The sequence below is a fragment of the Equus caballus genome, chromosome 23 (assembly GCF_041296265.1).
Source record: "Equus caballus isolate H_3958 breed thoroughbred chromosome 23, TB-T2T, whole genome shotgun sequence".
Classification (NCBI taxonomy): Eukaryota; Metazoa; Chordata; class Mammalia; order Perissodactyla; family Equidae; genus Equus; species Equus caballus.
The window spans coordinates 39728578-39742851 of record NC_091706.1 but is presented as its reverse complement, the minus strand read 5'-3'; the positions used below and the strand labels follow the sequence as shown (position 1 = coordinate 39742851).

Here is a 14274-nt window from a genome sequence, read left to right as displayed (position 1 = left end):
TCTTGTAACGCACTGAGTTTCTTTATGATAACTATTTTGAGTTCTCTGTCATTTAGATTGCAAATTTCTGTCACTTCAGGATTGATTTTTGGGTACTCACCATTTTCCTTTTGGTCTAGACTTTTAATGTACTTCCACATGCTATTTGATAGGGTGGACTTTAGTTACTGCATAGTAGATGTGTCTGGTTGCAGATTCCACCTGCCACCACTAACAAGTGGGGGGTGGGGCCAGGAAATGTGTTTCTGAGCCCTCTGTGACCCCTGGCAGATGTGCCAGTCTGTTGGAAGCTGTACCGACACAGCCCATCTGCATTGGCCTGCTGGCCACTGCCACTCTACACACGTTTACAGGTGCTCTGGCAGGGATCCCCTGCTCTGGCCTATAGACTGAACTGGTATGCCAGGCAGGTGGTGGGGAGGGGTGCTTTCTTTCACCTGCATGATCCTGTGTGCCCCTGCTCTGCACTGTCTGCCCACTGGGGCTGCTCAGCTTGGTGTGGACATCCCACAATTGCTTAGCTGCCTTGGTGTGGAGTGTTCCCACAGGCAGAGAGGCAGCTCTGAGAGCACCAACATTCCTGCAGAGGGCTGCCTTCTCCCCCTTCTCCTCTCAGGGTCATGCACTGGCCACCACCTGAGGTCCTGTGCCCTAGACTGCTGCTGCTCAGGAGGGAGAGAACCCCTTACCTCCTTCTACTGCCGCCTGATGGTTCCAGCACCCTCACCTTCAGAGGTATGGCTGTCTGGATCTCTCAGATATCTATTGTGTTGTGTGAATGTCCTCTGGTGGTTTATGAATGTCTTTCTGCTATATCTTAGTGGGGAGAGACTAAGGGAAGACCTCACTCCATGATGCTGAGGTCACTCCCTCAGCTTCATTTTTAAGGTAATAATAATCAAAGCAGATTTGGATATACCATCAAATTACTAGTCAGCCAGTAATTTCACTTCAAACTTCAGTGATAAAAGAGAGTTAATCAGAGGAAAATGCTTTTCATGTTTCCACTATCAAATCTACAATCCTACCTGAATTTACCCCATTTTACCACTTTCCCCCTAGTTGGAATTGTAGAAATCTATCTGTTAAAGACTCATTTCTGTCTTGCACGATGCATCTCATTCAAAACTTCACTCCTTTTATAATTCTTTCCCCGATATCATCAGTCTCACCCTTTCTCCACAGCTTATCAGCATATAAACTTGGTGTAATATTTCTCAACTCAAAATCAAGAATCCTGTCTTCATGCACATATTAAGCCTGCTCCCCTTCACGGCTCAACTTCTCAAAAGAGTAGTCTACACTGTTTGAAGACAGTAGTACTGTCTCCACTTCCTTTCCAACCTTATAACCTCTTCAATGTGATCCAGTCTGGAAGCTGTCCTCCAATTATATGGAACTTACCCATCAGCTCACTGCAGCCAATCACAATGGTCAGTGCGTGGTGCTCCCATTACTTGGTCCTCCGGTAAATAATATTCAACACAGTTGACCACTGTCTCCTACTTAACACACTGTTTTCTTGCTTTCATGAAACCCCACTATCCTTGTTTTCCTCTTACTTCACTGACCACTCTTTGTCTTTCCTTGGTGACTCTTCATCCTGCATCTAACCTTTAAATGTTAGACTGTCTCAGGTTCTGATCCTCTACTTGCTTCCTTTCTTTCACAACACTTCCTTAAGCTACTGTAATTATATGCATTTTAAGTAACTACTTATGTGACATCTCTCCACTTGGATATCCAATAGGCATCTCAAATTTAACATGTCCAAAATGGAATTCTGTCTAAACTCTCCCCTTTCCCATATAAGTAAATAGCTCAACCATCCACCTAGTTGCTCAAACCAAAACCAAAGAGGTATCCTTGCTTTGCTCCTTTCTCTCATCCCTTTGATTCAATCCATCAGTAGCATACTTTCCTACTTCTTCCCATTTCTATACCCACCTCTCTAGTCCAAGCTACAAGATACTTTCAGGGAATGAATGGCAAATAAACCAATTTGGCTGGATTGGAAAATTATTGAGGAGTAATGGGAGATAAATCTAGGTAAGGCAGAATGGGACATTTTGAAGGGCTTAGAATGACAGAAGCCTAGTTTATGAGGTGAGCAAAGGGAGTTACCCCTCCTGAGCATAATTCTGAAAAGTGGTACTTTTTCAATAATTTAAAATATGTTGGGGGCCAGCCTGGTGGTGCAGTGGTTAAGTTTGAGCTCTCTGCTTTGGCAGTCCAAAGTTTGCCAGTTCAGATCCCGGGTGCAGACCTAGCACCACCTATCAACCCATGCTGTGGCAGGTGTCCCACAAATAAAGCAGAGGAAGATGAAGATGGGCCTGGATGTTAGCTTAGGGCCAATCTTCCTCAGCAAAAAGAGGAAGATTGGCAATGGATATTAGCTCAGGGCTAATCTTCCTCAAAAAAAAAAACAAAAACAAAGAAACAAAAGAAAATATGTTGATATAACAGTTAAGATTATGATGAAAAGATGCCAGTGAAAGCAGTATGAAAGTAATACCAGGTGACAGGTGGGAAAAGTAGTCAGTTAAAAAAAAAACCAAACCTTTCTTTCTTTCCAACCAAGGCAGTCCCTACCCCAGGCTTCCTTCTTTTTGATGTTAAAATCTGGTTCTGCCTCTGGTGACAGTCTAGGGGGTTAGACTTTATCCTGTAGGAAATGGGGAGAGGTGGAAAGCTTTTGAGAAGAGAGACATGGTTAAAACTGTGCTATAGGAAGAATGACCTGACAGTGATACTCAGGCCTAATGAGAGAAGGTGGGAAGACTAAAGTTATTACACTAGTCCAGACATGAAATTATAAGGGAATACAAAAGAAGAGATTAATGAAGGAGACAGTGAGAAGGAAGAACGGAAAGACAGTGCAAGAGATAAAAACAAAAATCAAAGGTTTTTACTCAGGGGTTCTGAGCTTCGATGACTTAAGAGAATTGTGGCATCATTATTATGACTAAAGCAATCAGGAAGGGAGGCAGTTTTGTGGAGAAAATACAATGAATTCTGTCTCAGAGTTCTGAACTGATAGCTGTGAATAGAAACTCTTATGTATGGCTTTACTTGGTGTAATTCTCTGGGTCATTCATCATCATACAAAATAGTTTTGCAACCTTGGTTCTAGGTTAAAATTTCCCAGGTTATTGATTTGATTCAAATATATTAAATATCTATTTGCTATATTTTATGCATAACTGATGCTGCTTCAGTTTTACCTATCACTTATTTTCTTCTACCGCAAATTCATCAGAAGTAACTTCCTTCTAGAGATGCAGCTACTTAATGCTTTTTTCCTAAATATTTGCAAGTTGTCTTTGTAATGCTTTCTGAAGTCCCTTCTCAACTAAAAACCCCTTGAGGATATATCTGAACATCTTTGTTCACCAACAGTGTTTAGCATAGTGCCTTCTTCACTGTAGGCCCTCAAAAGATTTGTTAAAAGATTAAATAAGTATAAAGTTTATGGTTTGTCTATAACCTAGGCTCATTTCTTTAAAAGGGGGTAATTTAACATGTTGGACTATAAAGAGCACCAATCAGAGTCAGAAGACCTGGGGTCTAGCCTGGCTTTGCTTTTGACCAGATCTGTGATGTGGGCAAGTTAAGGTAATTCCTTTGGACTTGGCTTCCTCAGGTGTAAAATGCATGGTTTCATTTAAATCTCTGATCCTTTTCTTGCACTGCAGTAATTCCCTTTCATGTAGCAAATATTATAGTGACTTTGGAAAACATGGTTTACTTCCTGAAGCAACCAGAATTATGTCTATATTTGAGAGTGCCCAAATTAAATATACTTCCTTATATTTTGGCAGAGTATTCTGAGGCAAAGGTCATCCAGTCCATTTTTTTTTAAGTTCATCTACTTTCAACTTTCTATCATTATCTAGCAAAAGGCAGTATTATCTCTTACACTGCTCCTTCTACAAAGACTTACTTTCTACATTTTATCAAATTGTTGTTCACTTAAATTCTTTTGTTTGGAGGACAGAATGTGGTAATCCAACTAAAAATATATTCAAATAATTTCCACTGGGAACTGACATGATTTTGTCATCTTGCCACCTGGGAAATATAACCAAGGATCACTGCAGAAAGCTTATCTAGTTTATTGCTGCTTTATATGTGTACTGAAAAAGGTGTGAATGGCAGGATTGTGAAGTGGTTATAAACTCTGCCATTGGAGTCAGACTGCCTAAGTTCAAATTCCAGCATCCCTTTTTTCTACATGTGGGTCTTGGGAATTTATTATAACTTGCTAAACTTTAGTTTCCACACACTTAAAATGAGAAAACTAATAGTAGCTATCTCACAAAATTGTATGGATAAAATGAGATAATCCACATAAGAGGATACTATACCTAACCAAAGCAATCTATAGATTTAATGCAATCCCCATCAAAATCCAATGATGTTTTTTGCAGAAATAGAAGACCCCACCCTAAAATTCATGTGGAATCTCAAGGGACACCAAATAGCCAAAACAATTTTGAAAAAGAACAACAAAGTTGAAGATCTCACACTTCCTGATTTCAAAACTTGCTACAAAAGCTACAGCAATCAAAACAGTGTGGTACTGGCATAAAGACAAACATACAGACCAATGGAATAAAACAGAGAACTCTGACTTAAACTCTCACATACATGGTCAAATGATTTTTGACAAGGGTACACCAAGATCACTCAGTGGAGAAAAGACACTCTTTTCAACAAATGGTGTTGGGAAAACTGGAAATCTACATGCTTAAAAAATAAAGTTGGACCCTTACCTTATGCTGTATAGAAAAATTAACATGAAATGAATCAAAGACTTAAACATAAGAGCTAAAACTATAAAACACTTAGAAGAAAAGATAAGAAAAAGCTTCATGACACTGGATTGGCAATGATTTCTTGGATATGACACCAAAAGTAAGAATAGATAAATTGGAATACATCAAAATTAAAAACTTTTGTGCATCAGAGGACACAGTCAATAGAGGGAAAGGGAAACCCACAGAATGGGAAAAAATACTTGCAAATTATGTATCCGATAAGGAGTTAATATCCAGGATACATAAAGAACTCCTACAACTTAACATCAAAAAACAAACAACCTGATTTTAAAGTGGGCAAAGGACTTAAATAGTTCTCCAAAGAAGTTACACAAATGGCCAATCAATTGCACATTTAAAGATGCTGAACATCATTAATCATTAATCAAAACAACAATGCTATACCACTTCACAGTCTTTAGGATGGCTATTAAAAAAATGTAGCCACATTTCTCAAAGATGAGTACTTTGTCTTCTGGGTAAATTTCATAAAAAGAATAAACCATATTTAAGTACCAACTAAGCAATGCCATCTGACATAAGCACAATAGAAATTAATTTCTTAACCTAAAGAACAACATATTGTAATAAAATAAAATTGATAGGGCTATAAACTTAAATAATTTAATATTTAGGTACACAATGTATGTTTTACTAAAAATTTGATTCATATGAAAGGCTATATATACATATGACATGAATTTGATTAATGTTGAAGGGGAATAAAATTTGTCATCCCAAAATATGCCTCTTTGGCATAATGATTATTTTAGGTTATTTTTAAACAAACAGCAGACATGAGAGAAGTTCTGAAAACCAAGTAGAAGTTACCCTTTTGTAAGAGACATTTACATTTACAATCATGTGCTGCATAACAACCTTTCAGTCAACAACGGGCTGAGTATATGATGGTGGTCCCACAAGATTAGTACCATACAGCCTAGGTGTGCAGTAAACTGTATGATTGAGGATCGAGGTTGGTCTAAGTACACTCTATGATATTTGCCAACAAAGTCGCCGATCAATCCATTTCTCAGAAAGTATTCCCTCATGAAGCAAGCAGGACTGTATCCGTAAAATCTCCATTTGTAAGGGAGTCTCCCTTGCTGTACTAGGAAGAGGGTGATAACAATCTCCAGAAACCTTTATCAGTGGAGAAGGCAAAGACTTAAATCTGCATAACAAGGTTACCCTTGTTTACTGTGCTCTTCCTGGTTACCTCCCATCACTGACTCTTCACCTCCAACATATTCTTTTGTCTTTAGCTGTAGATGGTATTTGGCTATTTCAGGGAGGTACTCAGTTTTCCTGGATCTCTCCCACATATACAGGAGGTATATAAGTTATTAAACTTTTGTTTGTTTTTCTATTAATCTCTCATATCAATTTGATTATTAGACCAGCCAAAGAACCTAGAAGGGAAGAAGGGAAAATCCATCCCCCCACCCAATGTGAAAGTTTTAAAAATTCTCTTATCTCGCTGTCATTACAAAATCTTTCTAATGTTATTATCAATGTTATGAAACACTTAGCAGCAAGTTATCTTGAAATTAAGTACAACCAGCCTAAATCTGGGAGTAAACGCAAAGTATTTTCTGATATTCATACTTTGATTTTTTTTTTCTTAAATAAAATGAAGCTTATTTCATATAACCTAGTCTTTTGTTTGGATAATCCTGCCGACTTATACTTACTGTGATTATTTATTCTAATATACCAAACTAGAAGATCTTTAGTAAGTTATACTAGAATATTAGAGAAACTTTCCTTAGCAATAATTTAAATACCCAAACTAAAGTGGATATAGCAATGTTCATAAAGAGCACACAGTAATTGATAGCAATCTTAGGAAGCATTTCTTAAAAAATTGAAAGATAGGCTTACTATTTATAAAAAGCGTTCTATGCACATGCCTAAACCAGTGTGTATACCCCCACTTCCTTGGTTTGGTGACAATACAAAAGAAAATGACTTCTGAATATTTATTACATCGATATTTCAATTTTGTGGGAACATGCTGAAGGCACAATGAAGAAAACAGTCTCAAAAAACTGACCACAAATACCACTCCAGGGAGAGTGGCTCCCAGGTATAGAACTGTAGGTATTTTCTAATGTTTACTCCATAATAAAACTGTTTAAATAAAATTTAAATATCAGAAGTCTTAGTTGTGATAAAAACTTCACTTGACTTTAAAGCAGAAGTCTTGTGACAGCACTCTTCCACAGCAAATTATAGTGCTACTGGCAGCATAAATAGAAATAACATGAAGAAGTGACTATTTCCCAAAGCAGGTAGCCATGGATGTAGAAAACTGTTTATATAAAGATTGTATAACTTAATATACTAGAATATTTACAGAATTCTAAGAAAAACTTTTCCCTCATTTCCAAATAATATTAATTTGAAGAAATATTTTGGCATTAACTGGCACAATACTTACCTGTTTCTTGTGCAGAACAAACTAAACAGCTGCAGGGTAAATTTCTTTTTATGTACGGTCAGAATTAAAATTTAAAACATCACAAACCCTCAGTGAATAATAATTCTCTTGAAAACTTAGAATTTTATAAGGTAGCTATCCCCACTCTAAAAACTTAAGAATGTTTATGTGGGCTTTTTTTCCCTAAAAGCAAAAAATTAAACATTAAAAAAACTTTTTAAAAGAAATCTAGTTAACATTCTTGTTTTTAAAAACAAAATGTTATAGACCATTAAGAATCTATCTTTAAGTACTTAGTTTTAGTACAAAAATCTGAAATCAAGTATATTGTATTATGATATGCTACTTTTGACTTGAAAAGTAGCCTAACGGAAGATCTCTTAATTGCATTACAATACAGATCCTTGAGGAGTCTTTACAAATTAAATAAAAATTATATTCAACTTTCTTCAAAATATCTACTAGAAATCTTTTAAAATCTAATATACTATCATTTTAGACAATTTTTGCCTTTGGTAACTACTGGTACTATTCTTTAAAGATAGTAAAAAGCAAGAATTTCTTCTCTTTCCTTCCTTCCAAACGAAACATCTCAAATTTTATGTGTGAGGCTTTTTTTTCTTACATAATTTGCATTTTAAAACGAGCTCCAAAAAGTAGTCAGAAAAATAATCAAAAGTCTTAAGTACAAGTTTAAAAAAAATAGCATAAACCACTGAAGATAAAGTAAGAAACTATTTTCTTTTTAGCCAAAATACCAAGTATTTTAAACTTTATATAAATAACACACATACACAAAACCCCACCGTATTTTAGGTATGGTGTCTAAAATGGAGTGGCACTAAAACCAATGAAGACAACAACAAATAACCCTTTATACTTAATTGAAAATATGTATACTCTCATTTTTCTTAAAGGCATACATTATGAATTTTCTACTGGCATTCTTGAATAAAATTAAGAAGCATACTTTCCACCAATTTACTCTCTTTTCTCCCTTGTATGTAAGAATCTCTACCAAAAGGAAATCTTTTCTATGACTGCAATAGAGATTTCTGAAAACCTAAAATATATAGTCTTCAGAAAAAAACATTCCTAACTCACTATGCATCTTTATAAGCTTATACATTTAAAATGAATCTGTTTTACGGCTTACATTCAAATTTAATGCATGACCACAGGTCCCAGGGATTGAAGAATCTTGTTGGCAGCCAATGGTTCAAGGGATGACAATATTCTTGGCATTCGTAATCTCAAAATTTTAAAAGAAAACTATTCACTGTAGTCTTAGAAAAACTTGTATATAGTTCTATTTAAAAAGCATACTCACCACAAACAGATACAAGAGAGACAAATAAGAAAATAGATTGTGTTATATCTTTGTAAACTTGTTCCATTTCAAAATGTATTCTTTAGGGTTAGGGAAATTTCCTATACAAATAAAACTAAACATTTGTTCCCTTTGCTTTGAAAAACATTTACAGTACATAGAACAACAAGCTAAAAGTATACACCTGCTTATATTGCTGGCCAGTGATATAGATGAACAAGGACACAAAGGTGCTTATTCAATTATCTGAGCATCTTAATTTGTCTGTATAGAGAAGTTACTGTAGATTGACTATGGAAAAATTAGAAAACATCATTAGTGAACACTAGCCCTTGTGTAAAACATCACACAAGGTGTCAGAGTATTATACATTCACTGTGGTAAAAACTGTACATACATATTTCTATGCATTTTTAACTTGGCAAAATTTACAAGACAATTTTTTTCATCTCTTAAAATTCTGAGTTGAGAAAAGTCTATTTTTTTTCTTTTGTCAAAGAAAGGTGACTTAACTGACTGATTAGGTTCATGAAACTTTTTACAGCATTCTTTGCTAAGGACTTTTCATCAATGTCTTTAACTGGTATCCTCATGAAGAAAAACTCAATAAACTTTGAAAGTTTTGAGCAGGTATTTCCACATCTTTGCTGGCTAGCATCATGATATACACAAAATGATATACGTAATAATAGTCCAGGGCAATGTGAAATGCAAAACTTGGTTCTGTAAGTCTATTTTGGTCTCAGCGTGAAGTTCTTTTCTTTCATCCAGCCATGTTGTCCCTTATTTGATCAACTCGAAGAGCTAGGTCTCTGAAAGAGGGGCGCTGATTTACATTGTTGTTCCAGCATTGTGTCATGATCACATAAATCTGTAAAAGAAAATAAAACAAAATTACAATGCATACAAAGTGCCATCTTTTAACTGGCGAAAGCATGAATTCAGAACTCCAACTTAATTTTCCTATACAAGTATCATGGCTTAGAACCACAGTCATATGATTATGCTATTTATCTAAAAGCTCAGCAAATTAAATTTCATAAAATGACCTAACATCCTTGGGTAAAAGGAGAAAGAAAATGCATGACTACTGTGGATAAAAAGTTTTTTTTCTTACCTCATCTGGGCATCCATCTGGTTTTGGTAATCTTCCATTATTCTTCAGGAGTTCTATCAAATGAAACACAATCATCTGTCCTTGTTTGTCATTGCCAATCATACGCATAAATTCCTGAAAAACAAACCCATGTTTCAATGAGATTTTTTTGATATATTGAATTTGAAGCAAAATCCTTTCTCAGATTCTTCCAGTAAATGGGAAAATGTCTGTATATGTATGTTTTCTTATATGTTGGAAACCTTTTAAAAACAGACTATTTTAAGAATCAGTAACTTCCTTTTCAGTCATATTTCAGAAAGGACTGTTAAATGTGGAACCTCTATAATGCCATTATTCTCTGAGAAGAGATCAAAGTAAGTGAACTAAAAACATATTTACTTCGGTTTTTTGGTTGTTGTCGTTTTAACACATCATATTACATTTCACGTGAAATAAAAAGTTGAATGTAAAAGAGGCCATAATAAAAAGAAAATGCAGAATCAATATTTAAACATAAAGCAATGGAGAGAAAATGTTCATGTTAGAAATTCATAAAATTAAAGTTTGAACTATAAGCTAGAGAAATATTTACAATGAACATATCATTTATAAATTGGTAAGAAAAATTACCAATATGAAAATAGGCACAACACATGAGCAGACACTGCACACACACACATACTCATCCCAAATACCCAATAAATATGTACTGTCATGTTAGTAGGAGAAATGCAAATTAAAATTAAATATATACAACTTCTCTCCTATCAATTTGGCAAAATTGAATAAAAATATAATGGTCAATACTGGCAGATGAAGAAATGAACACGCCTAATGCACTGCTAATGAGAGTAATTTGGTAGAGCTTTTCTAGAAAGCATTCTGAAATAATCAAAACTCTTTAAAAGAGTTTATAACTTTTCATTTATAATTATACTTTTATTCTAAGGTGACAACCAGAGATAAACAATATGTATGAGAATATTCACTTGTTCATTGAAGTGTTACTTAAGACTGAAAAATGAAAAATGATTGTCCAGAAATATCTTAATGATGAAATGCTACCCAGAAGTTGGACATCATATTTGCAGTAAATATTTACTAATACAGGGAACTATCCATGCTTAATACAAACTGGATGGTATGACCTTTATTTTATAAAAGAAATATTTTTAACAAAATTTCACTTTTATATACAAAATTAAAAGAAGCCTGGAAGAAAACATATCACAATATTAAAGTAGTTATCTCTGAGCAGTTGAATTAAAGATGATTTTTTTCATACTTTCCTATATTTAAAAAAATCTATAATGTACAGGAAAAAAATTACTTTAAAAGGTTTACTTTAACTTTTGCAATAATTCCTAGAATAAATGAGCTTATTTGATTTACTAAAAATAATACTAAGACAACATACTAAAGAGTACTCAACACCCCCTTTTTAAAAATTCAAGTTAATTTAATTAATAAGTTTAGGGTTATTTTCTCAGATGTTGTCTTACAAACAAGCAATAAGAGGCTCTAAAATGAGCCCTAAGATTAACATTATTCTTTGGAAAAATCTTTTCTCATATTAAAAAAGTTGAAAGTAAATAAAAAGCACACCGACCGCTGGTGGACTTTTACTCTTCTCAATATATGTAAAAAGTTCATACAGAACCACTCCAAAGCTCCAAACATCTGAGGCCACAGAAAACTTGCTCTCTGTCAGTGATTCTGGAGCATACCTGTAACACATTGAAAGCATTCAAAAGACAGTTACTTGATATGCCAATTCTTGATTTTACCTGCAAATCACTGGATTAAAAAAAAAGGGGGCCAGCCCTGTGGCTGAGCGGTTAAGTTCGAGGGCTCCACTTTGGCGGCCCAGGGTTTCACTGGTTCAGATCCTGGGCGCAGACATGGCACTGCTCATCAGGCCATGCTGAGGCGGTGTCCCAAATGCCACAAGTAGAAGGACCCACAACTAAAATATACAACTATGTACTGGGGGGATTTGAGGAGAAAAAGCAAAAAACAAAAACGAAAGATTGGCAACAGTTCGTAGCTCAGGTGCCAATCTTTAAGGAAAAAAAAAATCATTGGGTTAAAAGGTGTACAGAAAAGAGTTAACATAGCAGGCCTGAGGCTGCCATCTTCGAAAAGGCCTGCTTGCTTAGAATGTTGATACCTGACTGGTGCCTGAGAACTTAGATTTCAGGAGGGTTTCCACAATTCCCTAAATGGTAAGAGTGGCTCACTGTGCCTATATTGTTTCTGCAAACAATACGGTTTATTCTGAACATCTGCTTTCCTTCTGAGAATCTGGAATTTTGATATGCGTCAGGCGGAGTATGCCTATGTACCCAGTCCCAATAAAAACCTTAGGTACTGAGTCTCTAATGAGCTTCCTTAGTAGACAACATTTCACACGTGTTGTCACAATTTACTGCTGGGGGAATTAAGCATGTCCCATGTGACTTTACTGGGACAAGACCCTTGGAAGTTTGTCCTTGGTTTCCGCCAGGCTTTGCCTCAGATGCCTTTTCCCTTTGCTGATTTTGCTTTTATCTTTCCCTGTAATGAATCATAGTTATGAGTATTGTCACTGACTAACTGCCCCGCAGAACTCAAGGGAGGTTTCAGAAGCATTTAACTGTTTCTTCAAATTGTTTTTTTCTTTTTAGTTAAGAGATGTAATCACCAACCACCCTGAACCAGACCAAGCCCCACTGCAAGAGCAGCACCTGTGGGGATGCACAAACTGTGCCTGTGCAAGTGAATACCCACCTCTCCCTTTCGAATATTCATTCCCTATCCAAAATAAAAGGCCTCTGCTGTCCTGTGCTCTGGGACAGCCATGACTTCAGAAATGATTCCTAGTGGTCTCCTATTTGCTGTAAATAAGCTCTACTTTGTGTGACAATTACTTCTGGTGGAGAGTCTGATTTTAACTCACCAGGAAGTGAACCCACTTTGGTTTGGTAACAGTGTGGCTGTTTGCTGAGTCCTGTGAGTCCTCCTAGTGAATCATCGAACCTGAGGGTGGTCTTGGGAACCTCTGATACACAAAGATAACTAAAATCCAAAAAAATTTATTTTTGTCTCTATAGGTAACAGCAGTGTTAACTGCAAAGCACCTTCTAAGAACTGAAAAATAAGCTGCTCTTTGCAAGTTAAGCTTTAAATGAATCCTGATAAGTGTCATAGTGGGAAAAAATGGCTTCTAAGCTGGAGCAAGACTTGAAGCTATTAACATATAAAAGAAAGAACCTGTTAATCAGAAAGGGGGTAATGATGAGAGGGAGCACAGAAAATAGAAAGTCATGGGGGGAAATGGTGTCACTGTCCACTCATATATCAACACTATGCAAGGGAGAATTTTGGTCAATGCACTGAATACCATGATTCCATTGCTAATGGGTTTATCCTTATTATAAAGGATGGTGACAGAGATATGTTTTAGACTGATGAGATTAAAAGTATGAATTACATAAATTTAATCTCTCCTTCAAAGCTAATTTAAGTTTTCTCATTTCCACAAATCCTCCTCTGACTACTCAAGGTCTTAATGACCTTATGCTACTGAATTTCTAGAGTACTTAAAAGTCCATACTCCACATTTAACCACGTAAAGGTATATTCTTTTTATAGTTAGTTTTTAAGAAATTTTTAGATATTTAGTTATGTTATTTTTAAATGTATGTTAGTTTTATCCCACAAATGAAATATAATCTCTTTCAAGACAGTGCTACTCCCCCAACCCTTTCAAAGTATTTTGTTCCTTTGGTTTCCATGAAAGCACTCTTAATAATTCCCACCCCACCAGCCCCATCTCCAAGGCTGTTTTTCTCTCTCCCATCATTTATATAAGGATAAATACAAATCAAAAAATAAAAAAAAATAATTCTCCCTCTTGAAAATGAGGGGAAAGACTCTTCTTCCTCTTTTCTTAGAGCATTTACTTTAGAAAACCTCTAACTGTAAATTCTTTGTCTCTTTGAAATATATGTAAATCTTTATTAAAGCTTTTTCTTAAAAACCTCTTGCCAGCTTTATGATCCAGGAATTTCTTTCTCAAGAACCTGAGAACCATCTCTTTGGAATGGAATCATCATGGAAAATAGCACCCTACCTCCCAGTTTCTGTGAGAGGATAGAAGCCTAACTTTGGCAGGTGCCTCCTTCCAAGTTGCAAAACTACGTCCTGTTGTAAAGATAGGAGAAGTTTATAAAGCCAATTAGCTAACACAGATGGTCACTCCAATTACCAAGTAAATTTAGGATGAACTATGGGTAATAAATGGTGCTGTCAAGTCCTCTTACTTGAGGACTAGTTATTGTTCATCTTGAGAACATATATGTAACAGATTGACTCTCCTTGGCCACATGAAAGGGTGAGATTTCTTTCCGTCTTTGCAATCTCTTAGCAGATTGCTTGTGACGCATATTACTTTCTGGATTAATGCTTATTCAGTAATAAAACTGTTTTCCTTCTCTTCTATCTTTGTGGAGAGGTTTTCTAGGTTGGGAGGAGAGCTTATTTTGAATTATATTTCCCTAACACTAACCCGTCTTTTCTCCATTCTCTAAATTTGAGT

At 35.6% G+C, this 14274-nt stretch overlaps 1 protein-coding gene across 6 annotated transcripts in view; it reads right to left on the bottom strand.

Moving 5' to 3' along the window:
* Window positions 1-8551: 8551 nt before the first annotated feature.
* Window positions 8552-14274, bottom strand: part of JAK2 (Janus kinase 2) — a 136293-nt gene continuing 130570 nt past the window's right edge. For all 6 annotated transcript variants that reach the window (XM_001492663.7, XM_023627314.2, XM_070248281.1 and 3 more), the window contains 3 exons: window positions 11305-11422; window positions 9714-9827; window positions 8552-9467 (listed from right to left, as the gene is read on the bottom strand). In XM_001492663.7, the coding sequence (XP_001492713.1) occupies window positions 9360-9467; window positions 9714-9827; window positions 11305-11422 (340 nt within the window). In that variant the 3' untranslated portion in view covers window positions 8552-9359. The remainder of the gene's footprint in view (window positions 9468-9713; window positions 9828-11304; window positions 11423-14274) is intronic.